This window comes from Heloderma suspectum, chromosome Z (assembly GCF_057233095.1).
Source record: "Heloderma suspectum isolate Gila_16-S chromosome Z, 16-S_ref, whole genome shotgun sequence".
NCBI classification, from domain to species: Eukaryota; Metazoa; Chordata; class Lepidosauria; order Squamata; family Helodermatidae; genus Heloderma; species Heloderma suspectum.
This window is the reverse complement of record NC_139476.1, coordinates 2332085-2359877: the sequence shown is the minus strand read 5'-3', so window position 1 is coordinate 2359877 and position 27793 is coordinate 2332085. Positions and strand designations below refer to the sequence as shown.

Sequence of the window (27793 nt, the reverse complement as noted above, 5' to 3'; positions counted from 1 at the left end):
GTCACAGCGTTCCGTGCACCTCGGTGTTCAGTCATGCCGGCCACATGACCACGGAAGCGTCTTCGGACAGCGCTGGCTCTTCGGCTTAGAAACGGGGATGAGCACCGCACCCTAGAGTCGGGCACGACTGGTTGGGGACACCTTTACCTTTTTTTAACCACATACAGGATTTGTTTGTTGTTGTTGTTGTTCAGTCGTGTCCGACTCTTCGCCACCCCATGGACCAGAGCACGCCAGGCCTTCCTGTCCTGTGCTCTCTCCCGGAGCGTGCTCAACATAAAGGATTGCTATCATGCTAATCCGTGCTGTTGCTATGACGGAACTAGGCAGCCTTCCAAACTCCAAAAACTGCGCTGATTGGTGCACCATCTCTGCTTGGAAATCCCCCCCCCCTTTCTCTCTTTGCCTCACATTCTTTCCTCTCTCCTGTTCTCGCCCTTCAGCAAGGTTCTCTGCACCCAGCATGGATTGGAACGGTGTGACTGCATCTCCAGTTCCCAGCGAGAGATATGCCGGCTCTCTTGTCAACTGCCAGGTCTCCATGTTATCTTACATTTCTAACCATTATCCTGACAGTACAGGGCAGTGGATGGTGGTGAAAATGGCCTCAGCAAACCCGGGGTGAGGAACCTCAGCTGGTGGGCCGTATGTGGCCCGCTGCCCAAATTCATCTGGACTGGTCCATGGCTGAATTTTGAAGGATATATTCTGCCCCTGCAGTCCATAAACACCTAGTGCCTGTCGCTGTGGTGAAGTGGTCGAGCAAGCCAGCCATGGCCAGTGTATGCCGCTGCCACTCATGGTCAGGGACTATTGGGGCACTCAAGATTAAGCCTGGCTGGGGCTTTCCAGGGGATGAAAAAATATCTTAGATTTGTAGGGTTCTCAGCTCCTGAACACCTTTCTTAAATGCCAGAGAGGCAAGAAAGCTGAGCGGGAGATGCTAGGATTAAACTGCCTTAAAATGTCTGGGCAGATCTTGGTGTGTGTGTGTGGGGGGAGTTATTTATTTCATTTCTATACCACCCAACAGCCGAAGCTCTCTGGGCGGTTCACAAATCTTCAAATGAGTTAATCATTAAAACAGGGGTTCCCAACTTTTGGGGGGTTACTGTGCACAATCGCAATTTTGAGAGTTGTTGTGGACACTCTCACAAAATGGCTGCCATGGTGGGGGGACTTGCCCATTCCTAAAATGCCCAGCACGCTGGTCACAAAACACTCACTTTCCCAGGGGGAAAAGTGGTGAAGCGAGATGAAAAGTACGTACAAAACAGAGGCGGGGTCTCAGCTACAAAACCACTTGTCTGAACACAAATCACGATGGTGCTGGAGGGCAGCACTTTGTTTTGCAGCATCCCTGTTTTTTTAAAAAAATGAAGATCTTGTAACATGTTGGAGACCCCAGGCTGCTGGCTGGCTCTTGCCGCCATCTATTGGCTCCAGCCCCTGACTGATTTTTTCCTGAGAGTCTCTGGCCCTTTTTAAGGGGTTCAGCACCCGTGACCTAACCATAATTCCCAGCTTTTCCAAATGCACTGTATATAACTTCATAGGTAAATTATACAGGGGACAAAATCAGTTTTGTCTTCTTTTAATATATGGAATATTTTTGGTGTTTGTGCCAGGATGCCCTGATTTATTGGAATACGCCCCTCCAAGCTGCCAAATGTAATCAAGACTGCTTAGAAACAGGGCTGTCTGTGTGCCGTATTCATTCAACACGAAGCGTTTTCTCCCCTAAAATGGCCCCTCCAGGACAGGCCGAAAGTTGCACCAGCACCGCCTCCCCTGCATGGGACCACTTCTTCAACGACTCCGAAATCCTGCTGATTCCGGGGTCGCCGTGTGGTGACAAGACTGACTACTGTGACAATTCCACATCTGCCGGTTCGTGGATGAAGACCGGCCCGTGGCTAGGGTGAAAAACTTCACCTTGGACTTCATTGAGATGGAAGATCTAGCTACCTGGATGAAGGTGAGGGCTTCCCGCCTTGGAGGGAAAAGATGAAATGATCGTGTGTGTGTGTGTTTATTGGGGATTGTAGCTCAGCAGCAGAGCAGAGCTTTGGGATGGGAAAGTCTGTTCTCTTCCTGAGACCCTAGACAGGGCAATGGTGTGACCTGGTATCTGTCTTCTCACTTCCCACATTTGTATCCTTTTTAAAACACGCTTACAAGTCTCGGCTCTTCTGCCTTTACCTAGTCAACATTTCCTGTATTTATTTTATGTGTTAGATTTTTTAAAAAGATTTAATTAGTTTTCCAAAACAAAGTTAAACAAACCAATGGAGAGAAAGAAAATAAATTAAAAGAACACATTGGATTTAAATCTGATTATTGACAGAGGATAGTACATTGAATAGATATATTTTTCCCTTTACCATACAAAACAAGATATAGGTGGAATCCATAGGCTGCTTGGAGTTTTTCTTTATAATTCTTCACCATAACAGATTAAATTTAGTCTCTTTTCCATAGTTTGAGGAAAGGCTTTAAGAAATACTGCTGTGTATGTCCCTGATTAGTATATAAAATAAAATCCTGCCATATTTTATAAAAGTTGGATGTTTGGACTTTGCCTTTAGCTAGTTTCACCTGATAAGCTGGTTTCTCTGCCGTGGCTCTTTGCCACAGTTCCGTATAGCAAGATTTCAGTGTAAGAAGTTCTGCAGTTTTCCAGCTTTCAGCTATGACTCTTTGGGCCGCCTTCCGCGTGACGCAATTAAGTCCTTTGATGTCACTTTCGCATTTTGTTCTCCCCATAATGTTAATAGGGCCAATGCTGATGTAACAAGTACGGTTTGATGATATTTGCCATTCCTGAGAATATGGTGTTCCAAAACTGTGATGCGACAGGACGTGCCCACCACATACGGATGTATAAATCTTGCTGGTTACACTTTCTCTAACATTTTGTATTGTTGGTATTAGTTCTTCTTTCCAGATGCACTGGTGTGACATGCCATCGGTGCAACAATTTCAATGCATACCCCAGAGAACTGTTGATAGTTTTCTTTGATTATATAATCCATATTTATCCCATGCCTTTTGCTCTATTATTATCCCAATATCATCTTCCCATATTATTTTAAATCCATCTGACATATTCATATCTATTTCATGTGTTAGATTTATATCCCGCAATTTTCCCTCCAAGGAACCCAAAAGAGCATACGTAATTCACCTCCTCTCCATTTTATACCGAGGCGTCAACAAAAGCGGACCAGAATTCCAAATATGTGTCCATTTGAAGGTGGTGTGTATATGCCACCCGTTCAAATATTGAAAGCCTTGTAAGGCGCTCAATCCATTGCATTATAGAAGGTGAATATTTATCCTTCCAGTGTTGTAATATCAGTCTTTAGCTGTCATGAGGGCACAGAGAATCCATTTACATTGACCATTTGTTAATTTCCATGAAGCAGGTAGATAATTTAGAAGAGCGTGTACATCAGTGTTCCAGTACGAAACTTATCTGTGTGATAACCTCCTCCCCAAAAGAAGCAACTACTGGACATTGCCAAAACATATGCTTAAAAGAAGGATTCGCTGTATTGCACTGCCAGCAATTAGCTGAATTAGACAATCCCTTATTAAAGAGACGTTGCACAATAGACATGAAACAAAAGTTTTTGGTAAGACACAACCTAAGAATGATACATGCAAGAGGTGGATGCCAAAGCAGCAATCCACCGATTAGGCATTCTGTGGTGGTGCCCATAGCAATTTCTCAAATTCCCAAATGTGCCCACTGGTCCAGAAAGGTTGAGGACCCATGCTCTAACCACTATACCACACCGGCTCTTCTAGGCCTAATCCAGACCCCAGCTCCAGATTTGACTTCCAGGGATCCTCAGCTGGAGAACACACCCTCCAAGTCTAGATTTGAGAATGACAGGCCAATTTTTATTCATTGACACACACACACTTTCTTTTTCTTACAGACATGTTGGTGGGCCATTCTTCTAATGATTTTGACCTTGGCTGCCATGATGGCTGGCACTGTATTCCTCTTTGGAAGGACAGTTGACAGTGAAACCGGTAATGTTTGGGAGGGTCACGTCTACACTGTACATTTTAAACCAGTTTCAGAACTGGGTGGGACTGTGGTTCCCACAACAAGGAAATTGTTGAGATTTTACAGTTTGGTGAAGGGTCGACAGGTAGGTGTGTGCAAGAGATCCAGCACAGAATGGACCTCCTTCCTTCTGCACCTTTCCTTTTAAAAATCCCAAATAAAAATATTTATTGTTGCTCATGTGACCTATTTTAAGTCACTCTGGCCACAATCTTGAGGCGAAAAGCAGCAGATGAATGAATGAACAAGATGCTGATGCCATTCCAAAGGAAGTTTGTTCTGCCAAAGACCTGTTTGAAAGCAAGATGGTTGCAGCCATTGGTTTCACCAAGACTTACGAACTACTGTTGTACCTGAACTATGCCTGTAAATCCCTCCTTTAAGGGAGTCAAGCAGGGGGCCCTTCTCTCAATACCATCAGAGGTACGTTTGGTGGTGACACGAGAGAGGGACTTTTTGGTGGTTGTTCCCAGGCTGTGCTACTCCATGCCAAGGGAAGTTAGATTGGCCCACTCTTTATGGTCTTTCTGCCAGCAGGCAAATACAGTTTGATTTAGGCAGGCCATTGACATGTTGGTTCTTTGGTTTGGGTGCTGTCTTTTAGTCTCTAATTTGTGTGTATGTTATTTGTGTTTTTATTTATCATTATTATTACTACTCTTATTTTATTTTGTTGAGGGTAAGAAGGACAAGGGCCTCCAATTTTTGTCATTGTTGTTCTGCTAGTACAATCATCCTCAACTTTTCTCTACCATACAATAAGAGTAATACATGTTACAGTACATATTATGTACGTCAATAAGACAGCCCTTCTCTGAATGTATCTGTTTCAAATGTATTTTATTGTCTTAATTCACTAAGTTTTAATCTAATTTTTTTAATAGTTCCTATGAGTTTTAGCCACCTTGAGTGCTATTTCCTGGTGAGAAGGCAGGTACAAATCAAATAAATAAATACATCATTTAATTTCTTGTAGATGAAAGAACATCAAGGCTTTCCGATAAGAAAATCTCCGTTGACCATGATTCAGACAAACAACATTGGTTCTTCTACTGGGAACACGAGGAGATCTATACTGAAACGATATGCCACGAGTATGAGACCATTATGTAGAGCAGCTACGTGAGGCAAGGGGCACCACCAGCCGCCATATTGTAGCTGGAAGCCAATCCTCCATGTTCTGTCATGGTCTAGCATGACCCCCCAAAGCAGAACCCAGGGTTGGGGCTATGCAGAGAGCAACAGGCTCGATTCTCAATTAAATTTAAGTTTAGCAAGAGGGAAGGCAAGCTGGTGCCCTCCAGCTGTTTTGGACCACAACTCCTATATGCCCCAACGAGCATGGCTCAATGGCCAGGGATTATGGAAGTGGTAACCCAAAACCGCTCGAAGGCACCAGGTCGCCCGCACTGCACCCAAGTGTTTCTCCCCCACCCCCTAAGAACCCCTTTGCATTCTCCCATACAAGCAACTGGATGCCATTTGTTCCTAGGGGGAAAGTAAACCCTATACCTTGCAAAGTTTCTAGTCCTCAAGACAGCCTTGGCCTTTGGTGACAATGCTACTCTGTGGGGTTGGGGGAGAAAAATTCCTCACCTCCTTGGTTTGGAGGAATGGACAGATGATCTTTCTATTACATACTCACTTGTCAAACTTGAGGGGTCTTTTTAGTAGATGGTATTTATACAACCATCAGTCTAGATGATTCCTTACACAGTGCCGGAGGCAAAATTAGGTCCCTGTTCCTGCCCAAGAGCTTTCACTCCAAAATAGTCAATGGCCAAAATGAAGGGAGGGGTGATGCCACATACACATTCCAGGAATAAGGGGCAGTGAGGTTAAGTGGGTGGAGAATGAGGGGAGAATGGATGGAGCCGTTTAAAGGAGCAGGAGATCTATAAGGCTGCGGGAGGAAGCGGCTGCAGGCCTAAGGGTCAGTGAAAGAGCAAATCTTTGAGGCAATTCCAGGCAAAAGGGGCAGCTAAAGAGGAACAGGCCAAGCTCATTTAAAGGAACAGGAGATATTTGCTTCTTCACACTCCCATTTGCACAACATGCACTCGGGGTTGACCAACACTTCAACAATACAGTGTATTCTATTTCCATTGAATGAAGAGCGCTCAGCCTCTGGGATGCTGAAATGTTTGTAAGCATTCTATGGCCCCACCGTGGAAAACACTCATTTCAACCAACTGAAGCAAGGGCTCCCACAGAGATTTCAAGCACTGCAACCTGAATTTACCATAGGTTCTCCCTGCCCCCCCATTACAACTTTTATCCATTTTTGAGGCAAATGGGCCACAATAACACCATTTTCCCTGCAAATCCACATACTCCAGCTTTAATTGTATAACTTGGTAACAGAGACACACATTAATTTAAAGGCCCAAACATATTATCCCGAAGTGGCTTTGACTTTGGCAACGATCTATCGATTGTGTCCAAGAACTCTGAAAAGGGCAACTTAACTTAAGCAGGGTTAAGCAAGTGGATAACACGTCTGGTCAACACCACCCAGAGCTGTTTCAGAGCCTTTATTTTAGCCCTTTAGTAATGAGGGGGCCATCCTCTGTTAGCAGGTGCTGAGAATTTCCCCATTAAGATGGCAAGAGAATGCAGGGGCCTCTGGTTGGTTTCATTTGACAAGGTCCTTCATGTACTTCCATCCATGCTGGGTATACTCACAGGCCCTGGTAGGAGCAACTGAGAGTCCACCTATGACCGTCCGAACCCCTGCAAAACAATAAAGAATAGAAATAAAAACGAGCAGACTTGCAACAAAACTTTGCCACAACTTTGTTGCAGCGTAGAGCGCCAGCCAACTCGCTATACCCTTTCCCATGACGTTCCACTCCCTTCACACTCCCCCCTCTTCCCTAAATGGAAGTGCTGAAATGAAGTAAAACTTAAGGGGGTGTACAAATTGTGTATGAATGGACTGTGAACTCAGTTCCAGAACTGGAAACAACTGTTCCTGGAGCACAGCCAGAAGGGGCTGACCAGGATGGTGGGGGGTCTAGAAACCAAATCATGAGAGGAGTGGCCGAAAGAGCTGGGACTGTTTTTCCTGGAGAAGATTCAGGGGAGATATGTAGGCTGCAGTGGCAACTCCCAGCATTCCTCCTGTGCCACCCACCCACTGCTTGTCTCATCCTCCTGAGCTGTGATGCTAGCTTGTTGCAGGCCTCAGCTGGCTGGCTGCTTCACTTAGTCAACAAATCATATGGGGGAGAAACAGCTCTTGGAAGACCCTAAATGGATTATAGGCCTGACAAGTTTTGAAAAAACGACACTCCCTTCCTCAGAGGCATTCAGCGACCTGCAAAAGGAAATGTCTGGGCGAGCTCCCCCCCTCGCCCAGCATTTCATCCTACACTCTGGCTGGGACTCACTGCTGCCCTGCATGAACTGAGAATGTGACAAAAACGCTCCCTACACCTCTCTCTAGTTCAGCTTTCTCCAACCTGGCACCTTTCGGGGTGTTGGGATTACTACTCCCAACACATCTAGAAGACACCAGCTTAGAGAAGGCTGAACTAGCTTTATGTTTCGAAAGAGGAGCAAGTGTCTTACCAAAGGATCTCCAGGTATGCTTCCAAAGGAACACAGGATTTGTAAAGAGCAGGGATAAGGGCACAGACTGGGAGTATTGGGCGTGTGTGTGTGTCTTACCTGAATTCCAGGAATTGCAGAGAGAGAACTCGGTTTTGGGAACCGTGGGAAGCTGTTAAAATGAAATAACACACACATGTATATATGTATCAGAAAAGAGATAAGGAGGCATTGGCTAGGGATATTAACCCATGAAGATCTCAGGAAAAGACCCAAATCCCATTCCTTTCAATGGGTTTACTCAAAGTAGGACTAACATTGGATCATGCCCGTCATGCAGCATCTTGGCTAAGTGCAGGAGCTGGCAAATCCCAGATTCCAATGTATTTATTTATTTAATTTATTTAATATATTTCTAATCAGCCCGATATTAATTTTCTCTAGGCGGATTACAAGCAGTTAAAAAACTAAAATGCTACATAACAAGTAAAACTATAAATACAATACAAATATAAACAGCCATCTTAACATAGAACTAGGTCTCTACAATCCTACTACTGACACCAGTTCTCCAAGGGCAGGAGCTGTAGGTGAGTGGTAGAGCCCCTGCTCAGAAGGTCCCAGGTTCAATTCTTAGCATGTCCAGTTAAACAGGAGCAGGTAGCAGGGGATGAAAAAGACCCTTCCTCTGCCTGGACCCTGGACAGAAGCTGCTAATCAGAGTAAGCAACAGATGGACAAGTTTGACTTGTCATAAAGGAGTCTGCTATCTCCTTCCCACCCCAGCTCAGGGTGCCATGGCACAACCCAACTTCTCCTTCACACTCACCTGCCAACCGAAATATTTTGCCCATTCTTCCACAGCCAAAGGCAGAGCTTCTTGTGCTTTCCGGAGGGCTCGGGCCCCCTGTTCACCCCCACTTAGCAGCCCTTGGTTGTAAACCAAATAAATGGCGCCCCCCGCCAAGCCTCCTTTGACCAGGAACCTGAGCAGGAAAGAGAATCTGGCTGAAAGCGCTGTTTGAGCATTGTGCACGTGGGTGGTGGGGGGAGGATGGAGGAGGATTTTGCTGCTGCTTCTAGAGATTCTAGACTTGGAGAGTAACTCAGAGACCATCTAGTCCACCCCCCTCTGGAAATCTAGAGCAAGAAATCCTACAGGTGGATGCCCAGCCTTTGCTTGAAAACCTCGAGCGAGGGAGAACTCACCTGCTCCTCTAGGTTGTCGGTGCCATTGTCCAACTGCTCTTACCATCAAGACGTTTCTCCTAAGATTCAGCCTCAATCTACCCTCCTGTAAGCGTGCAATCCTATTTTGTTTAGACAGAAAAAAGTCCTACAACTCCCAGCAGGCCCCAGCCAGCCATGCTGGGAGTTGTAGGACTCTTTTTCCCATCTAAACATACATAGGATTGCACCCTAAATTACACCCATTAGATCTAGTCCTTGGCCCTCTGGAGCAGCAGAGAAATGTTTGCCCTCTGTTATGTGAATGAAGAAAACTAAGTTGCTTGGAAGGGATGTATCAAGGGTGTGTTTGAAAAAGTATGAAGCTAAGGACTCAAGTAGGGGAATTAATTGATAGGATACGGAGCAATTCTCTGTTACCTCTCTTCCCCAAATAAAGACACTCAGGGTTCTGACTTTTGCCAGCATCCCAAGACTCAGCAAAGATCAACAGCACAGCCGCTGTGATGCAGTGGCTAGGGTCAGCCTAGGCTCCGGCAGACCTGGATTTGAATCACAACTGAGCAGGCAACTTTCGGCTGGTCTCTCTCTGTCTCTCAGCCTAACCTACCTTGCAGGGCAGTTGTGGGGGCAAATTGTGGGGAGTCACAGATGCCCCCCAGAGCTCTTCAGAGGAACTCCAGGATATAAATGTGAGAAACACAATATATAATAAACATTTTCGCTTTACATGGAGGATCCTATAAGATCAGGGGGAGCACAAGAGAATTCTTGACTTGCCCAACCGCATGATTAAAGATGGGGAGGGGCACAGCCAAGCCTTCTTTTCACTGGGACAGGGGGAAGGAACTCTACACATGCTCAAAGGTACTCAGCCCAAGGCGCTGGAAATTTTGTTATGGAACAGCAGCAGAACCACTAGGCCATTTGGGTCACCAAACTTCACTGGTGCACGACAGGCAGAAATTCAACAGGGAAGCTGCCTCCATGCTTCCCTCCCCAACCTACAGATGCAAGGCAACCTGCTGAGTTTTTGGCCTGTGTTGGAAGCCCCAGTGTGGTGTAGTGGCAAGAGTGTTGGACTAGGAGCTGGGAGATCCGGGTTCTAGTCCCCACTCAGCCATGGAAGCTCACTGGGTGACTTTGGGCCAGTCACAGACTCTCAGCCCAGCCTACCTCACAGGGTTGTTGTTGTGAGGCTAAACTGGAGAGGAGGATAATGTAAGCCGCCTTGGGTTCCTTGCAAGAGGAAAAAAGGTGGGGTATAAATGCAATAAATAAATAAATAAATAAAAACCACGCCCAAAGCGCTTAACACACGTGAAATCCGGATTTATATTCGTCTCTGGTGATCCTTTGGGGGGAGGCATTGTGAGCCAAGGGGGAGGGTGGCTGAGAAAGAGCTGAAGTTCACTTTTCTGTTGTTGTTGTTCAGTCATTCAGTCATGTCCGACTCTTCGTGACCCCATGGACCACAGCACGCCAGGCCATCCTGTCCTGAGCGTGCTCAAGTCCATATTCATTGCATCGGTGATGCTATCTAGACATCTCGTCCTCTGCCGTCCCCTTCTGCTTTGGCCTTCAGTCTTTCCCAGCATCAGGGTCTTTTCCAGGGAGTTTTCTCTTCGCATTACGTGGCCGAAATATTGGAGCTTCAGCTTCAGCATCTGTCCTTCCAATGAGCACTCAGGGTTGATTTCCTTTAGGATGGTCTGATTTGACCTCCTTGCAGTCCAGGGGACTCGCGAGAGTCTTCTCCAGCACCACAGTTCGAAAGCAGTAATTAAAAGTTCACTTTTAATTACTGGTTATTATTAGCGTTTTGTAGATTTTTCATGTGCATGCGAGGACAGCAGGGCTCAGTAATTTTACCGGTTTCCATGCTTTTACATCTGCAGAAGCTGGATTCTTTGAAAGAGGAGTTCCTTCCCCTGCAAACCTTTTTGCAAATGATGGGGGCTTGATTGGGGGGGAGGGGCTCCCTTTTTAGGAGCGCAAAGCAGAAAACGGTGCAGGCTCCAAAATTAGGGGGAATCCTTCTGCCCCTGGATGGGAGGGAAGGAGGGTCCCCTAATTCCCTCCCTCTCCCACCTTCTCCCTTTTTCCGAAAAAGTGCCGAAACAGTAATTAAGGGGCCCGCCCGCACCACTCACTTGACCACGGGGAAGATCTGCGGCGCCATCACTGAGCGAAGTCTCCACGCCACCGGCCCAAGGGCAGCTCGGCGCCCGGCCGCACCGCTTTCAGCAGGCGCCCCGCCTCTCGCGGGGCCTTTCGGGAATTGTAGTCTGAAGCCGGCAAACGGCCAGGCCGCGGCCGCCGTTGTTGCCGAGGCCAACGTTTTCCCTGAGGCGGAGCCGGAAAGGATGAGAGGGCGAAGGGCCGTGACTAAGTGCGGAGATATACGTACATCCGCCCTCACGCCGTTCCGAGGGAAAAACTGAGGGCTTTAATTTTAATTCTTCCCACAGTCACTGTCATGGCGGCTTGTACCGAATTGCCGAGCCGTTCTGCGCATGCGCGGGCCTCGTCTCCCATTGTCGGGCGCGGGAGGTAGAAGGCGCATGCGCGGGCCTCTTCTCCCATTGTCGGGCGCGGGAGGTAGAAGGCGCATGCGCGGGCTTCGTTCTCCTGCAGAATAAAAACGGCTTGTCGTATCTGATGTTTGCAGACTTTTAAGCATAAAATATTCCTGTTTATTGCCTTTTCTTCTCTTTGATTTTGCAAACTCCCATTCTTGATTTCTAATGGACGGGATGTAAAAGTGTTCCTTCCAACGCCCAAGTTTGCAAAGTTTTGCCTTTATTTAGTGAAGCTTTGCAAATGTATGCGTTTTTTCCTCTAGTTTTGCAGACTTTCGTTCTTGATTCCTTTGTGTGTGTATTTTCAGGAATTTACCTTTAGTGTTGTTACTCTAAAAAAAAAAAAAGTATTTTTGAAAATGTATATTCTCTTGGTTAAGGGCACAATCCTATGCATGTCTAGACAGAAAAAAGGACTACAACTCCCAGTATTCTCCAGCCAGCATGGGGAATGCTGGGAGTTGTAGGACTTCTTTTTCTGTCCTACGTGGTTAGGGTTGCTCCTTAAATGTAGTAACCTGTTTTATTTGTTTAATTTAGGGGGTGGGGAGACTGTGGACCTTTAGATCCTGGAGTTCCCATTATCCCTGGCCATTAGTCATGCTGGCTTAGGCTGATGGGAGTTGAAGTCCCAACAACATCTGGAGGGCACCAAGTTCCCCATCCCTGGTTTATTATTATGATTGTCAGATGAAGATCTAAGGCTGCAATCCTATACCCACCAACCTGGGGGTAAATCCTATTGAATGCAACGGGACTTACTTCTGAGTAGACATGTATAGGATTGTGCCCTAAACGTTTGCCTCCCTCCGAAACACGCATACCTCAAACCAGTGCATACCCACTCAGACATAATTTTATTGTTGTGTGCTATATTTGCCTTATTATAATTTTATGCACGCTGCCCTAGGTCTGTTGTGGATGACGTGTGCTTTAAACAAGTTTTGAATTAATGGATGGATGTGAGTTCAATGGGACTTACTCCCAAGCAGTGGAGGCTGATGGCTCCAATGTCAGTGGGGCTGTGCATCCCCTCTGAGTTTCAGTCACGACTCTAAAGGAGCTATCCAAGGTGCCAAACCTAGTTTGGGGGTTGGGTTCACCCCCTTGGATAGCTCCTTTAGACTTCTGACTGAAACTCAAAGCGGATTCAGAGAGACCAGCTTCCACTGCTCCCAAGTAAATGTGGCTTTGCAGCCTGACAGTGGTTGGAAAATCTTAATAAACTAGTGACAAGGGACCTATGCTGTTGTATTGTGCAAATCAAGATAGAATAGGTGGCATTGGGGAAATCCAAAACATCTGGAGGGCACCAAGTGGGGGAAAGCTGCTCTCCACTGAATATCTCTGTGATTCTGCCTTTGATTAGAGTGTAGGTGAAATCACCTGGCCTTCCCAATCAAGTCTTCCCTCAGCTCTCTGGCTATTCCTCCTTGCTCCGCTCCTTAAAGGGGCTTCTGTTTCAAAGGAGCAGCTGGTACTCCTTGGCACAAAGGAGGGAGAGGAGAGACCTGATTGAGTGGGAGTGTTTTTAATTTTGCAAGCTTATTGGATGTGTGATGGTGTGTGTGCTATACAAACATGGGATGTAAGGCGAGATTTGCTGTGTGTGCGTCGTGCTTAGATTTCACTTATTTATTTTGCAACCAAAGGACACCAGTCCAGTTGGAGCTAAATGCTTGAGAGCCCTATTGGGACCTGGGGAAAGAATTACATCAACTGTGATCAAGGGGGCTTCCACCCAGGTAAGTAGCTGTAGGATTTAAAGCGCTGGGATTATATTTGAAACTCTGAATTTGAGTTCCCCATTCAGCTGAATTTGGAAAGTGCTTTTGTTGTGGGTAGGTTTTGTGTGTGTTTTAAAAAAATAAGTCTGTAATTATATTTTATTGTGAAAACATCCCTCCCTGAGATATGTCGTATGAAGACTGGTATGCAAATATCTTAAGATGCAAATAATTAAGATAAGTAGTAGAACTATGACTTCAGAGTGCAATCCCCTGCAGGGTTTACTCAGAAGTAAGTCCTAATGTGTTCAGTGGGCTCACTCCCAAGTAAACACGATCTGCACTCCCCTTCCACCTCCTCCATGTTTACCCAAGGTGGTGCTACTTTAAAGTTCTGATCTTGCCAATGGACTTTGCTTTTTCCCCTAACTGCCCCTCTTCCCCCACCTTTCCATTCTCCTGCTAGTGCCAATTTTCTCCTCTGTGCCTTACTTTTTCTGCAGAAAAGGCAAAGATGAGGTTCCTGCATTTGCTGCTGTGTGGGCTTGCCATCGTGGTCGGTTTTATGGCTTTCTTCTGGAGAGATACTTTTGACCCAAGTAGGTGAGGATCAAGTGTTAAAAAATACCACTACCACCACCCCTACACACACACAATTTAAAAAAGAAAGAACAACCCAGGCAAAGCAGATATTCGTAAAAGAGAAGTCTGCTGTAACATGTCAGAATATTCTCGGTGCTTAAATTCAGTAAATTGGAATGTAATTGTATGCTGCATCCTTGTTGCTTCAGTTCGTTCACTGCATTAAAGAAAGAGTGATCTAGAGATAGATTTCCACACGTGATCTTAAAACACACATACTCAGTGGCTCAGTGCTGGCTGGGGAATGCTGGGAGTTGTAGGGCTTTTTTCTATCTAAACATGCACTAGATTGTGCCTTAAAGGTAGCATGAGGGCTGGGGTGTTTTGAGAGAAGGGGGCAGCAATGGGTGATTTAAAGGAAGAGGAGAGTTTGGGGTTGCCGAGGGTAATAAAGCTGGAGGAGCTAAGGTCTCAAGCAGGGCTTTAAAAGGGAAATGAGAGCAGTGGAAGTCCTTTAATCCCATGCAATGGCTGCTGTTGCAATGCATCTTTATCATTCAGTTGGTTACCTTTACCCATGTTGGTTTCTGACCAGCCAGTGTCTCATTTCGCTCTCTGTCTCTCTCAATCTCTCTGCCACTTAGCCTCTCTGGAGCTCGTGTTCTTGTGACTGGTGCGAGCACTGGGATCGGGGAACAGATGGCCTATCATTATGCCAGATTTGGGGCCCAGATTGTCCTGACAGCCAGGAAGGAGGCAGTGCTGCGGAAAGTAAGCACGGAGGCAAATTTGAAGTTCAGGGACAGAAAGAAGATGTACAGCAACTTTTAAGAAGGCATTAGAACACCTATTCCTGACCTGGTGTCCTCCAGATGTGTTAGACTACAACTCCCATCAGCCTGACCAATAGAGCTGGCTGGGTTGATGGGAGTTGTAGTCCAACACATCTGGAAGGGGCCAGGTTGGGAATGGCTGCATTAGATAAATTGATTTATCAACTACTCTTGGCCGTGACTCCTAAATAGAGGTTCTGTATTCCAAGGCACTGAATAGAAAATGCAGTAATTTTGCTTTGCTTGCAAACTTCCCAGGGCTGGCCACTGTCAGAAACTGTGCACTAGTCTAGATGCAAGTTCAGTCTGGTCAAGTAGGGCTGTTTTTTTATGTCCTTACAGTCTTTTTCTGTACTGTGCCACCTTAGGCTGTAGATTTAATGTCTCTTTTTGCACACATGGTTGACTGGTTCCCCCATGGAGAAAACAAACACCTTGCATGTGGAAAAATAGCCTGCCTGGGATAAGGCTAGACTTCCTAGAGTTGAGAACCTTTCAGCTTTCGATCTGCTGTGCCCAGAAACACGCTCTTGCAGCGCAGTCAGATATATCTGTATTCAGGTACACATCGGTTCAGTGGGACTTACAAGTAAGCATGGCTGAGAGTGCAGCTTTGGTGTGTTTATTTATTTATTTATTTATTAAATTTATTAATCGCCCATCTGACTGGTCACCCAGCCACTCTGGGCGATGTACAACCCACCATAAACAATTTAAAACAATAAAATTTTACCATAATTTTTTTTTAAAAAAATACCCTAACCCACCCCAAATGCCTGCCTGAACAACCACGTTTTTAATGCACGACGGAAGCTCATTAAAGAGGGGGCATGACGGAGTTCCCTAGGGAGGGAGTTCTACAGAGTGGGGGCCACCACAGAGAAGGCCCTCTCCCTCGTCCCCACCAGTCTAGCTGTCCTGGCTGATGGGACAGAGAGAAGGCCATCCGAGGCTGATCTTGTTAAGCGGCCTGTCTGGTGTTGCTGGAGGCGCTCCTTAAGATAGGCTGGGCCGGAACCATATAGGGTTTTAAAGGTCAAAACCAACACCTTGAATTTGGCCCGGAAAACAACTGGTAACCAGTGCAACTCCTTCAGCACTGGAGTGATGTGATCTCGCCGGCGGCTGCCTTTAATCAGGCGAGCCGCCGCGTTCTGTACCAGCTGCAGTTTCCGAACCGTCTTCAAGGGTAACCCCACGTAGAGCGCATTACAGTAGTCTAAACGAGAGGAGACCAGGGCATGTACTACTGATGGGAGCAGATGGTCGGGAAGGTAGGGGCGCAGCCGCCGTATCAGATGGAGTTGATACAGCGCTGTCCGGCTCACAGCTGACACCTGAGCCTCCATGGACAGCTGGGAGTCCAAAATGACCCCCAGGCTGCGGACCTGGTCTTTCAAGGGTAGCTGTACCCCATTCAACACCAGGTCAACATCCCCCAGCTTCCTCTTGTCTCCCACCAAAAGTACCTCGGTCTTGTCAGGGTTGAGCTTCAGCTTATTCCTCCCCATCCAGCCACTCACCGTCTCCAGACATTTGGACAGGGATTCTACGGCCAACCTTGGTGAAGATTTGAATGAGAGGTAGAGCTGAGTGTCATCCGCATATTGATGTTTATTCTTAGAAAGTTAAAAAATGAATTCTTTAATTTGTTTCATTTGGGTTTTCTTTAAAAATCCTCCTTGCTTCTCTTCTTCCACTGAGGTGATGGAGAAATGTCTGGAGCTGGGAGCAAAGAAAATCTTCTACTTCCCTGCTGACATGGCTTCTCCAGCAGAGCCTGAAAAGCTGGTTCAGTTTGCATTGGAACACCTGGGTTAGTAACTTACAAGTGGAGCTATGCAGCAAAATATTGCAGTTTGGGACTGTTCCTTTTGGGTTGCCAGCCAGTCAGCCCTGCCTTTCTCCAAAATACTCCATTCCACATTCGGTTTTTCTACTCTCCACTTCCCAACAGTCAGTCAAGCATTTTGTCTCTGCTGAGCACTCTTTCTTTCTTCAATTGATTTAGAAAGCAATCCTATGCATGTGTAGACAGGGAAAAGTCCTACAATTCCCAGCACTGTAGGACTTTTTTTCTGTCTAAACGTGCATAGTTTAATTAATTTATTTTATTTTTAATCCACCCAATAACTGACACTCTCTGAGTGGATTAGAAAAATTACAGGAATGCAATGCAGTATTTGCCCATAAAAACAAAAGGATTAAAATACAATTGAAAACCGTAAAATATAAAACAAACAGAACAGGAATAAATATAAAATATATAAATGCAGCCATAAAAGTGAAAAAAAAAACGCTAAACTCTAAAATGCCTGGGAGAAACGAAAGGTCTTTGCCTGGTGCTGAAAATATAAAAATGTTGGTGCTGCAACTAAAACGGTAAAAGTGTGGGCGCCACAACTGAGAAAGCCTTCTTCCTCGCAGCCACCCACATAAATTCCTTTGGTGGGGGCCCTTGGTCCTCACTGTGCTGTCTTGGTCTTTCTTCCCCTCCTTAAAAAAGAAAATCCTTAATGATTTTTTTTTGTAATTCTGCAAGCTTCAGTGTTACGAACATCAGAAGAGCCCTGCTGGATCAGACCAAGGGTCCATCTCATCCAGCATTCTGTTCACACAGTGGCCCACTAGTTGTCCACCAGGAACCCACAAGCAGGACACAAGTGCAACAGCGCCCTCCCGCCCATGTTCTCCAGCAGCTAGGGTACATAGGCTCGCTGCCTCTGGTGCTGGAGGCAGCACATAGCCATCAGGACTACCAGCCATCGATAGTCTCCTCCAGGAATTTGTCCACCCCCCTTTTAAAACCATCCAAATGGGTGGCCATCGCTACATCCTGCGGTAGCGAGTTCCATAGTTTAATTCTGCGCTATGTGAAGAAGTTCCCCCAGTGCTGCTGATGCTTCCTTCTGGTGTGCAGATGGGGCTGTTTTGGCTACATAAGGAATGGCACACGCCGCCTGAACATTGGAAATAGAGGGAAATAGTAGGATGGAAACGCCAAGCGCCAGTGATGTACATGGAGCTTTACAGAGTTACATAAGCAAAAAGAAAAAGAGCAGGGATAGTCCCTGCTCCTGAGGAGGATATACTTGGTGGTGAAGAATATGGAGTAGAGAATTGTAGGGCAGTAAGGGAGATAAAAAGTTAAGAACGATGGGGTGGCGAAAGCTAAGTGCATTCTGCGCCCGTGGCCCAGTCACAGAGCAGACGCTTTGCATGCAGAAGGCCGCAGGTTCACTCACAAGCTAAAGGGCCGTGAAAGAGACCTCTCTGCTCAAGATTTGTGAGAACTACCACTGGTTGGAGTAGGCAATGCCAGTGCTGTGGGGTAGAAAATTTTCCAGAATGGAGAACATGTTGGAAATTTTTCCATGCTACATTTTCCTGCATCAAATTTCCCTGTTTAAAACAAAACACCCATTGTTTCATAACACTCATTAATGACATAGTGGGCTAGTTTGGATGTTACGGCTAAGCCATAGTTTAGTGTTCTGAGAATTAACCTTGGACTCCTTCTCCAGTGCAACACCTTTGACATGAACCCAAACAGGAATTTAGAAGCTTTGGCTTCTGGTTTAGACTAACCGCAGCTTGTCATGTTGTCCCAACCTGACAATTTGTGGTTAATGTTAAGTATGGTCAGACAAATGGGTTCTGAAGCTAGCTTGTTTAAACAAACCACAGTTAACATTAACCACAGTTTACGATTTGGACAACACACTAAACTATGGTTAATTGAAATCAGAAGGGACCACTTCCAGTCCCTCCTTATGGCTCAGATGGTGGTGATCATAGAATCATAGAATAGCAGGGTTGGAAAGGGCCTACAAGGCCATCGAGTCCAACCCCCTTCTCAATGCAGGAATCCAGGTCAGAGCATCCCTGACAGATGGCTGTCCAGCCTCGTCTTGATTGCCTCCAGTGTGAGAGAGCCCATCACCTCCCCAGGTAATGGGTTCCATTGTCGTATTGCTCTGACAGTCAGGAGGTTTTTCCTGATGTTCAGCCGGAATCTGGCTTCCTGTCACTTGAGCCCATGATTCCGTGTCCTGCACTCTGGGATGATCAAGAAGAGATCCTGGCCTTCTTCTCTGTGACAACCTTTCAAGTACTTGAAGAGCGCGATCATATCTCCTCTCAGTCTTCTCTTCTCAAGGCTAAACATGCCCAGTTCTTTCAGTCTCTCCTCACAGGGCTTTGTTTCCAGTCCCCTGATCATCTTCGTTGCCCTCCTCTGAACCCTCTCCAGTTTGTCTGCATCCTTCTTAAAGTGTGGTGCCCAGAACTGGACACTGTACTCCAGATGAGGCCTGACCAGTGCTGAGTAGAGGGGAACTAGTACTTCCCGGGATTTGGAAGCGATGCTTCTGTGAATGCAGCCCAAAAGAGCAGTGGCCGTTTTTGCAGCCACATCACCTTGTTGGCTCATATTCAGCTTGTGATTGAGAACACAAGATCCTTCTCGCTTGTAGTGTGGTTGAGCCACGTATCCCCCATCTTGTAACTGTGCATTTGGTTTCTTTTTCCTAGGTGCAGAACTTGGCATTTGTCCCTATTAAATGTCATTCTCTTGTTTTCTGCCCAGCGCTCCAGCCTATCCAGATCACTTTGAATTTTGTTTCTGTCTTCCAAAGTATTAGCTATCCTTCCCAATTTTGTGTCATCTGCAGATTTGATCAGCATTCCCTGCACCTCCTCCTCCAAGTCCTTAATAAAAACGTTGAAGAGCACTGGGCCCAGGACTGAGCCCTGCGGTACCCCACTCGTTACCTCTCCCCAGTTTGAGAAGGTCCCATTGATAAGCACCCTTTGAGTCCGATTCTGTAGCCAACTGTGGATCCACCGGATCGTTGTTTCATCTAGCCCACTTTGAGCTAGTTTGCACATCAGGAGATCATGGGGCACTTTGTTGAAAGCTTTGCTGAAGTTGAGGTATATGATGTCTACAGCATTCCCACAGTCCACAAGGGAGGTGACTTGATCAAAAAATGAGATCAGATTTGTCTGGCAGGACTTGTTTTTGACAAATCCATGTTGGCCTCGAGAAATTAGTGCATTGTTTTCAAGGTGGTTCCAGGTGGATTGCTTTATCATTTGCTCCAGAATTTTCCCAGGGATGAAGGTAGGGGGTAAATTATGGTTTAGTGGTATGTCTGAACATGGCCAATGAAAGGATATAAAAATAGTCAAGCTGGGCTATTGGAATGGATACAACACTAGTCAAATCTAAAAAAACAAAATTTCTCAATGCGATCCTATACAAGTCTACTCAGAAGTAAGTCCCATTGAGTTCACTGGGGCTTACTCCTAGGTAAGTGGGTATAGGATTGTAACCTTAGGACTTACGTCTGAGTAAACATGTGTCAGATTTTGTTAATTTATTTCAGGCTGCTATTCCTAGGAAGCACAAATATTTATTTGCACATTTCTTAAAGTTGGCATGTTTTTTTTCAACTTTTATTAGTAAACTTTACTTAGTATGATAACAGTTTACAGTGCTGTCACTTGTTTTCCTTAAGCTCAAGAAGTTCACATGCTTTTGAGTTGTCCAGTTTTAAAAAGTATACAACTGTTCCAAAGAAAATAATTTCATTCAAATAAACCTTTGAATGTTTTTATATAAACACATTTAAACCACCCTAGCTTCACTACCATTTGATATATTTTTATTGTGCATTCCTATATATTCCCATACAGTGCATTCCTATACCCAGAGGTTAGTCCCATTGATGGGTCAGTGAGTATAGGATTGCAGCCTAAATCAAGTATTTTAGGTCAGCTCCTTTGGGGTATTGGAAAAATAAAAAAGTCAGTTATCTGCATAGGACATAAAACTAACATGACATACTCCCCACCCCCTAGTTCTAAATGTAAGTCAAATATACACACTCCATCAGACAGCCATCAGTTTAGGAAAACAGAACAAGTTTCCGAGAAAGTTTTTCAATTCTAAATGTTCTGGGAAAACCCACCTCACCCAGCATATGGGCAACACAGACCAACCAACTGACTCTGTGGCCTGGTTCACACAGAATGTTAAACCATAGTGTGGTTTGTTGAAATCTGGCTTGTCATCGGGCTAGTTTTCATGTAACATTGGCAAATTGGGGATTGATTAAGCCATGATTTGCCAGAGATGTGTGGAGTGCCCCATTCATAGGTTGTTAGCCTGATGTCCGAACCCGAACACTTTGGGTTTTGTGTGGGCTAAATAAGAACAAATCATAGGTTAACTTTGGATGTTTAACCACCAACAACCCAACGTGTGTGGGTTGGGATGTCCTGTTAATGTAACCTGGATGAGATGGTCTTATGTGTTCATACATTTCTTTTGCTTTTAGGGGGCCTGGATTATGTGGTTCTCAACCATATCGGCTGGACCCCTTTCACAATGTGGGTTGGAGATGTGGACCATACTCGCTGGCTCATGCAGGTGTGATGTGGGAGCCTTTCTGCAGTTATGCCTTACAGAATCCCCCTCCCTCCCCTGCCCTGTTCAGAACTAGATCCAGGATTGTACCATTTGCATTGCTGGCTGAGGGAATGGCACTCAGAAAGGTGGCACAGAAGTACCTTTTTAATATTAATTTTTCTGGAGGGTTGCTCTCTTGGGCTTGATCTTTTTTAACAAAAGTAATTCTGCAAACATCATAGTTCCCCCACATACGCTGTTACCTCCCTCTTGCTTTTCTTTTGGCTCCACTCCTGTTGGCACTCACCACCTTTATTTGGCATTAGAGGGAGTAGTATATGTCTACAGTTGCTTGGTGTTGGTTGGTTGTCTAATGGTGACCTTCCCTTTCACCCTGTCCTCAACAGACAGCCAGTGTGGTGTAGTGGCAAGAGTGTTGGACTGGGAGCTGGGAGATCCGGGTTCTAGTTTCCACTCAGCCATGGAAGCTCACTGGGTGACTTTGGGCCAGTCACAGACTCTCAGCCCAACCCACCTCACAGGGTTGTTGTTGTGAGGATAAAATGGAGAGGAGGAGGAGGAGAATGTAAGCTGCCTTGGGTTCCTTGCAAGAGGGAAAAAGGTGGGGTATCAATGCAATAAATAAATAAATAAACAAACAAACAGATCCCCATTCATGACTCGTTCCTCACTCATGACTTCACAGTTGCCCTTTTTCCTCTTTTGTTCCAGGTAAATTTCCTTAGCTACGTTGCTATAGCATCAGCAGCTCTCCCTGCCTTGACAGAGAGTAAAGGATCTCTCATAGTCGTCTCCTCCCTTGCAGGTGAGTGACATGCTGGTTTGTGGTTTGTGAAGACTGTGATTCCCAGCATGCAGCAGGACTAGACTGAGTCTGAGGCGTCATGGTGAGGCAGTTTTTGTCCCAAAGGATCGTGGATAAAAAAAACCTCTTGGTTAACATTGGCCAATAAAGTGGGACTTGTTCACAGTTAGGAATGGGATTGAAAATGAAACCTCATAGGTTCCTTATCTGTCACTCCCTCTAATAGCGAATGCAGGTGCTGGGTGCCGACAGCAACGGAACCAAAGTGGGGCCACTGCGAAACAAGAAGGAGGTATCGGCATGTTCAGGGAAACCAAGGTTGACAGAAAAACAAGCAACTCTTTTTTAAAAAGCACCAAAGGGAAACAACCATTTCTCTCCCCACCACCCCAAAACACCCCAGTCCAATGAGGACTGAGCATGCTCACTGCGCAGGAGCCAGAAAATGTTGAATGTCTGTCAGACAAAAAAAAACCCAGGCAACTATGTGGGGATAGGAGGGAGTGAACTGGCTTCCTTGAGCCCCTAACAATATTCTAACCTGGCTATTTGGCTGGAACCCTGAGCAGGAGCACTCCTGGTAGTAGGTGAAGATATCCTGCAAAATTTTGTTGTAGCTCCCACTTGGTGGTGGTGGCTGATCTTGTAGTGTCTTCAGTGTACATGGTGCTATGGAGAGATAAACACAACACGGGTCCTTGCCCCAAGAAACGTCTAGTGTAGCTTCTGAAGCATCACCAGATATTTTGAGCAACCCCTTATACAAATGACACACAAGATTTGACTCAGACCTTAATTCAGAGGCTGTCCTTCCCCCTGTGGCTTTGGGGGCAATTTGTATGAAAATGTCTTCTATTATAGAGGTGTTTTCAGGCAAGGAACCTGCAAAGTTTCAGAAGGATAGGTGCAGCAGTTAGTGAGTTATGACTGAAAACCAGTTTAAGGCTTTTTTAAATAGTAAAACCTAGTTGGCCATCTCATGGCCCCGGCCTTTCCCTCCCCACAGCACTGCGATTGGAGAGCCCCTAGTAACACAGGCCTTATGATTAGAAGGTGGATCTGTCAGTCACTCAACCCCTTTCCCTTCCCCCACCTCATCAGCATTTAAGAGAAACAAAAGCAAAAGACACTGTTTGGGGGAGACACTGTCTGCCTTTCCAAAGCCCAAATGAAGCCTTGTTCAGGGTCCGGGTTCAGTTCTGGCCTACTTGGAGGGAAGCCCACTTCACCTCAGGAATCTCCAGAAAAGGTTCGAAGAGGCCTGATTCTGCTCGGACTTCGGACAAATCTAATGCAGAGCTCTACCAGCCATCTTTCATCCTGTTACAATCTCTGCTCAGCTGTTTACCATATTGGCCTCACTGTGATCTCCTCTGGTACTGACCAGAATTCTGTATTATCTTGAACTTCCCCAACCATTTATTTCTCCCTTCTTGGAACTGCACAGCGTGTGTGAGTTCCATACATTTTATTAAGGACCAACATTTATGGCTTTTCCATTGTTTGGCTATAAAAACCTTTGTTGGCCTCAAAATGATACATCACTTCAGTGACCTGTTGCACCTTAACTCTCATAAATAACCCCAAATTGCAGTTAGTGACTTGATTTTTTTAAGATGCACCTAGCAACTCTCTTTTTTCTAAATTTGTTTTGTAGAAAGGCTTGCCTGGTGCCAGCATTGTGCTCGTTCTGGTGCCAGGTGAAGGACTTTTTATTTTCCCAGGCATTTTAGTCTTTTACCTCTATTCTTTTAAATCTGTAGTTGTATTGTAAATCTCTACATTGCTGCTAGATTTTATTCTGGTTTTTGCTTCATTTTATACTGTAGTTTTATGCTTTAAAAATTTATAATATATCTTATACTGTATTTTATGGTTTTAATTGTTGAAAACTACCCAGAGAGCTTTGGCTATTGGGCAGTATAGAAATGTAATAAATAAATAAAGGTGCAACTGGCGACTTGCTTTTTTTGTTTGGAGCGGCAGCTGGCGACTTGCTTTTTTTGTTTGGAGCGGCAGCTGGTGACTTGCTCTTTAACTTGATCATCTCTTTGCAGGGAAAATCGGGACCCCTTTCACAACCTCCTACTCTGCCACCAAGTTTGCCCTGGACGGCTTTTTTTCATCCTTGCGTCAGGAGCTCACCATGCAGGAGAAAGATGTGAGCGTGACTCTCTGTATCCTTGGCTTGATTGACACGGAGTCGGCCTTGAACAAAACGAGGTGAATGCAGGCAGATCTGAATCATTCAAATGACTGTGAGGGTCAGTATTTATCTGTAGCCTCAGTAACAGCAAGCTACCCTTTCGAATGGGCAATCCAACATGGCTGCTATAATGTAAATACCTCATATAGCGATATGGCTGCCATCAACTGAAAAGGGCTTCTGTCTGACCAATAGAGCAGGTAGCAGCTCCTGTCACCCTCTGGCAGGACCACTCATGTTGCCACTTGGCTCACTTGGTCTCCTGGCCGCGGGGTAAGCTAGCTGCCATTTTAAATGTCCCACAATGCTCCAGGGCATTGCTATAAATTAAAATTGGGGTGTTTGCTTGGACTCAAATGCCGCTGCCAAGTAATCCCACGGTCAGGTGAGCAAGTTGTTGATCAGGCATGGAGGGGGCACTAGAGTCCACTTTGCTGCTCCCCTCCTGTAATCTGGAGCCAGCCCTGACAACCACCATAAAGTTTTTGCCTAAATCCCTCCCATAGCTTTGTTCTGGCTGCTAGTAATAAAAGCCAGACTTAGGGGTAGCCAACCCAGGCAACCACTTGGGGCACTGTGCTTGAGGGGTACCGGGCTTGGGTTGAACCTCTCATGAGCAAATATCCCTGCCACAGCTGGAATTTAGAGTTCATAGGGCATGAGTAAATACAGAGGTACAGATCCTCACATTGCAAATTTAGCACCTTGCATGACAGATAACTTATCCATGAGACTAGCACATTGAAGTTATGAAACATGTTGCAGATGCATCTTTTAAAAAATACAGTAAGATATGCATGGGTGCCAAATATGCTTCTTCAGGGGATGGAGGGGATTTTATCTAAGGCTAGTCTTTTATTCTCTGAGTAATTCTTCAAAATGCCTGCTGTTATCCGCATTGTAAATGGAATGTTTAGTTCTTCAGCAGAGATAAATATGGGTAGAAAGAATCAAGGAGGCATGGAGGAGGCCTGGCTTGGCAGCACTGCATGCAAAAAGGACCTGGGTGTCTTAGCGGATCACAAGCTGAACATGATGCAGCTGTTTTAAAAGCGAATGCAATCTACAGGCTGCATTCACCAAAGCATAGTGTCTAGATTATGAGAAGTAATTGTTCCACTCTGTTCTGCATTGGCTGGGCTGTGTTGGGAGTCCTTCCTCCAGTTCGAGGGACCACATTTTAAGAAGGACATTGATAAACTGGAGTGGATCCAGAGTAGGTATACCAGAACGTTGCACAGGTGTTAGAAACCAAGTCCTCTGAGGAAAGGTCGGAAGGGCTGGATATGTTTAGCCTGGAGAAGAGAAGACCGAGGGGAGATGTGAGAGCAGTCTTCAGTTATCTGTCATGCAGAAGACAGAGCAGAGTTGTTCCCTGTTGCTCCAGTGGGCAGGACTAAAACCAAAGGGTGGAAGTTGCAGGGAAGCAAACCTTGGCTAAACATTAGGAGAAGCTTCTAACAGCGAGGGCTGTTTGGCAGGGGAGTAGACTACCTCAGGAGGTGCTGGGCTCTCCTTTGCTGGAGGTATTTAAGTAGAGACCAGGCGGCCATCTGTTAGGGATGCTGTCGCTGCACCCTGCTTTGGGCAGGGGGCTAGATGACCTCCAAGGCTCTTTCTGGCTGCATGAGTCTATGATTCCAGCATGGCTGCTGGAACAGAATCCTTATCTCTGTTGTTTCTTATGCTTCAATATGGCAGCCACAGATGGTGATTTAGACAAGCGCTGTCAATGGCTGATTTGTGAATTGTAATCTACTTGGGGGCAGGGAATTCTCTTCTTTTTAATCTGTTGATCCGTAAAGTCCTGTGCCCAGTGAAAGCGCTTGTGCACTGTCTCGCTCTCTCTCTCTCCCTCCCCATCTGTCTGTCTCTCTCCATTTGCTCCTGGTGGTTCCACAGGGTCCTTTGGCCCGATTGGAGCCCACCAGGAGAAGAGCCTTCAGTGTGATGGCACCCTTCCTGTGGAATTCCCTGCCTTTTGAGGTCAGGCAGGCACCAACATTGTGCTGCTTCTGCCACCTTCTGAAAACACTGTTATTTCAGGAAGACTTCCTGGAGTGACTGGCCGCGGTTTTATCAGAACTCGGTTTATCAGAACTCTGGTCCTTTTAAAAAATAGTAATTATTTTAACATGTTTTTTATTCTTTCACCCTACCTGCTGTTCACTGCTCCGAAATCTTTGGATGTGGAGCGGTATACAGATATTTTAAATAAAATAAGTAATGATTGCCATCCTGCTCGTTCTCTCCTAGGGGCCTGGTGACCATAACGGCTGCCCCAGCCTCCGAAGCTGCCCTGGCCATCGTGAAGGGCGGAGCCACCCGGAAGATGGAACTCTTCTACCCTTGGACTCTCCAAGTGCTGTATTTGATTCGAGATTGGTTCCCGGGTCACAGGGACAGGATCCTACGCAGCTTTTACAGCCACAAACCTGCCAGTACATAGAGCCTTTTCCAACAGGGGTGCTCCACATGGGCCAGGACTGTGACTCCCTGGCTGGGGATGTTGTAGTCCTGGCACATCTGGAGTTGTAGTCCTGGCACATCTGGAGGGCCTGTGGTTGGGGAAGCTGGTCTAAAGCAGGATTGGGCAGAAGATCTCCAGATGGTTTGGGCCACCTCCCAGCATTCCTGACTTTTGGCCATGCTGGCAGGGGCTAGTTGGAGCTGAAGTTCAAAACATCTGGAGATGTACCTGCTGCCCACCCCTGGTCTAAGGATCACTGTCAAGACAATGCTCTTTGCAGTGCCTGTGCCTACTCTCTGCAGTAGCTGTGGTAACAAAAGACCTCCTCAGTTGGGTCTTAGTTTCTTGGCTATCTACAGTCAGGTCCCCCACCCCCGGATGTGACTGTTCAGGGTTCAGCCAGCCGGCTGTGCTCTCTTGCAGGACTCTGTAAGCCAGGCATAAGAACATAAGGAGAGCCCTGCTGGATCAGACCAAGGTCCATCTAGTCCAACATTCTGTTCATGCAGTGGCCAACCAGCTGTCGACCAGGAACCCAGAAGCAGGGCATGAGCGCAACAGCACCCTCCCACCCATGTTCCCCAACAACTGGTGCACACAGGCTCACTGCCTCTGGTACTGGACGTAGCACATAGCTATCAGGACTCCTAGCCATTGATAGCCTTTTCCTCCAGGAATTTATCCAGCCCCCTTTTAAAGCCATCCAAATTGGTGGCCATTGCTACATCCGGTGGTAGCAAATTCATGGGATGACCCCTTTGGGTTCTAGTATTTTGAGAACGGGAGAAAAATGTCTCCCTGTCCACATTCTCCACACCATGCATAATTTGTACACCTCTATCATGTCTCCCCTTACCCTCCTTTTTTATAAGCTAAACAATCCCAGCTGTTGTAACCTTCTCTCAGAGGAATGGCCAGACCTTACAAAAATTGCAGGATCCAGATGCACAAAGCTGGTAGAGACTTACCCAAAAGACTCACAGCTATAATTGCTGCCAAAGGGGCTTCCACAAAATATGGACTCGGGGGTGAATACTTATGCAACCGACAAATGCCAGTTTGTTTTTGTTTAATTAACTTTTGTGCCACAATAAAAATATTTTGCACCTTCAAAGTGTCAAGTATGTTGTGTAAATCAAATGGTAAAACTGGCAGTTAAATCCATTTTAATTCCAGGTTGTAACACAACCAAATGTGGAAAAGTCAAAGGGGGGTGAATACTTATGCAAGGCACTGTAGATGCTTATACCAGTATTTCCCTGAAAACCCTGTAGCAGGTGTGCGGGTGGAGGGCAGGGGGGATGTTGTGTGTCCAGCTCCAGCAGGGAGTC

At 46.0% G+C, this 27793-nt stretch overlaps 2 protein-coding genes and 1 long non-coding RNA gene across 3 annotated transcripts; 2 read left to right on the top strand and 1 right to left on the bottom strand.

The window, feature by feature from the left end:
• Nucleotides 1–1472: 1472 nt before the first annotated feature.
• LOC146333488 (uncharacterized) lies at nucleotides 1473–6694 on the top strand. The gene is made up of 3 exons (XR_014786474.1): nucleotides 1473–1978; nucleotides 3948–4044; nucleotides 5058–6694. It is a non-coding gene; the product is annotated as an uncharacterized LOC146333488 (long non-coding RNA).
• MICOS13 (mitochondrial contact site and cristae organizing system subunit 13) lies at nucleotides 1778–11028 on the bottom strand. Its single transcript, XM_084825626.1, has 4 exons — nucleotides 10975–11028; nucleotides 8463–8619; nucleotides 7754–7805; nucleotides 1778–6814 (listed from the first exon to the last, which is right to left on the bottom strand). Exons 1-4 carry the CDS (start codon nucleotides 11001–11003, stop codon nucleotides 6717–6719), a joined length of 336 nt encoding a protein of 111 aa, XP_084681752.1. The 5' UTR covers nucleotides 11004–11028; the 3' UTR covers nucleotides 1778–6716.
• A 1948-nt stretch (nucleotides 11029–12976) lies between these two features.
• HSD11B1L (hydroxysteroid 11-beta dehydrogenase 1 like) lies at nucleotides 12977–27573 on the top strand. Its single transcript, XM_084826214.1, has 8 exons — nucleotides 12977–13148; nucleotides 13634–13733; nucleotides 14357–14483; nucleotides 16250–16361; nucleotides 20890–20981; nucleotides 21693–21786; nucleotides 23844–24009; nucleotides 26249–27573. Exons 1-8 carry the CDS (start codon nucleotides 13079–13081, stop codon nucleotides 26439–26441), a joined length of 954 nt encoding a protein of 317 aa, XP_084682340.1. The 5' UTR covers nucleotides 12977–13078; the 3' UTR covers nucleotides 26442–27573.
• The last annotated feature ends 220 nt before the right edge of the window (nucleotides 27574–27793 follow it).

Bases quoted from the DNA above. Each gene is read 5' to 3' on its own strand.
- MICOS13 (XM_084825626.1), bottom strand. From the start codon at position 11,003: ATGGCGCCGCAGATCTTCCCCGTGGTCAA. The intron at 7,806-8,462 runs GTGAGTGTGAAG...TCATTTTAACAG, and splicing joins CAAAATATTTCGGTTGGCAG to CTTCCCACGGTTCCCAAAAC. The intron at 6,815-7,753 runs GTAAGACACACA...ATTGTTTTGCAG, and splicing joins CTGCAATTCCTGGAATTCAG to GGGTTCGGACGGTCATAGGT.
- HSD11B1L (XM_084826214.1), top strand. From the start codon at position 13,079: ATGCTTGAGAGCCCTATTGGGACCTGGGGAAAGAATTACATCAACTGT. The intron at 20,982-21,692 runs GTGTGATGTGGG...CTTTTGTTCCAG, and splicing joins ATACTCGCTGGCTCATGCAG to GTAAATTTCCTTAGCTACGT. The intron at 24,010-26,248 runs GTGAATGCAGGC...GTTCTCTCCTAG, and splicing joins TCGGCCTTGAACAAAACGAG to GGGCCTGGTGACCATAACGG.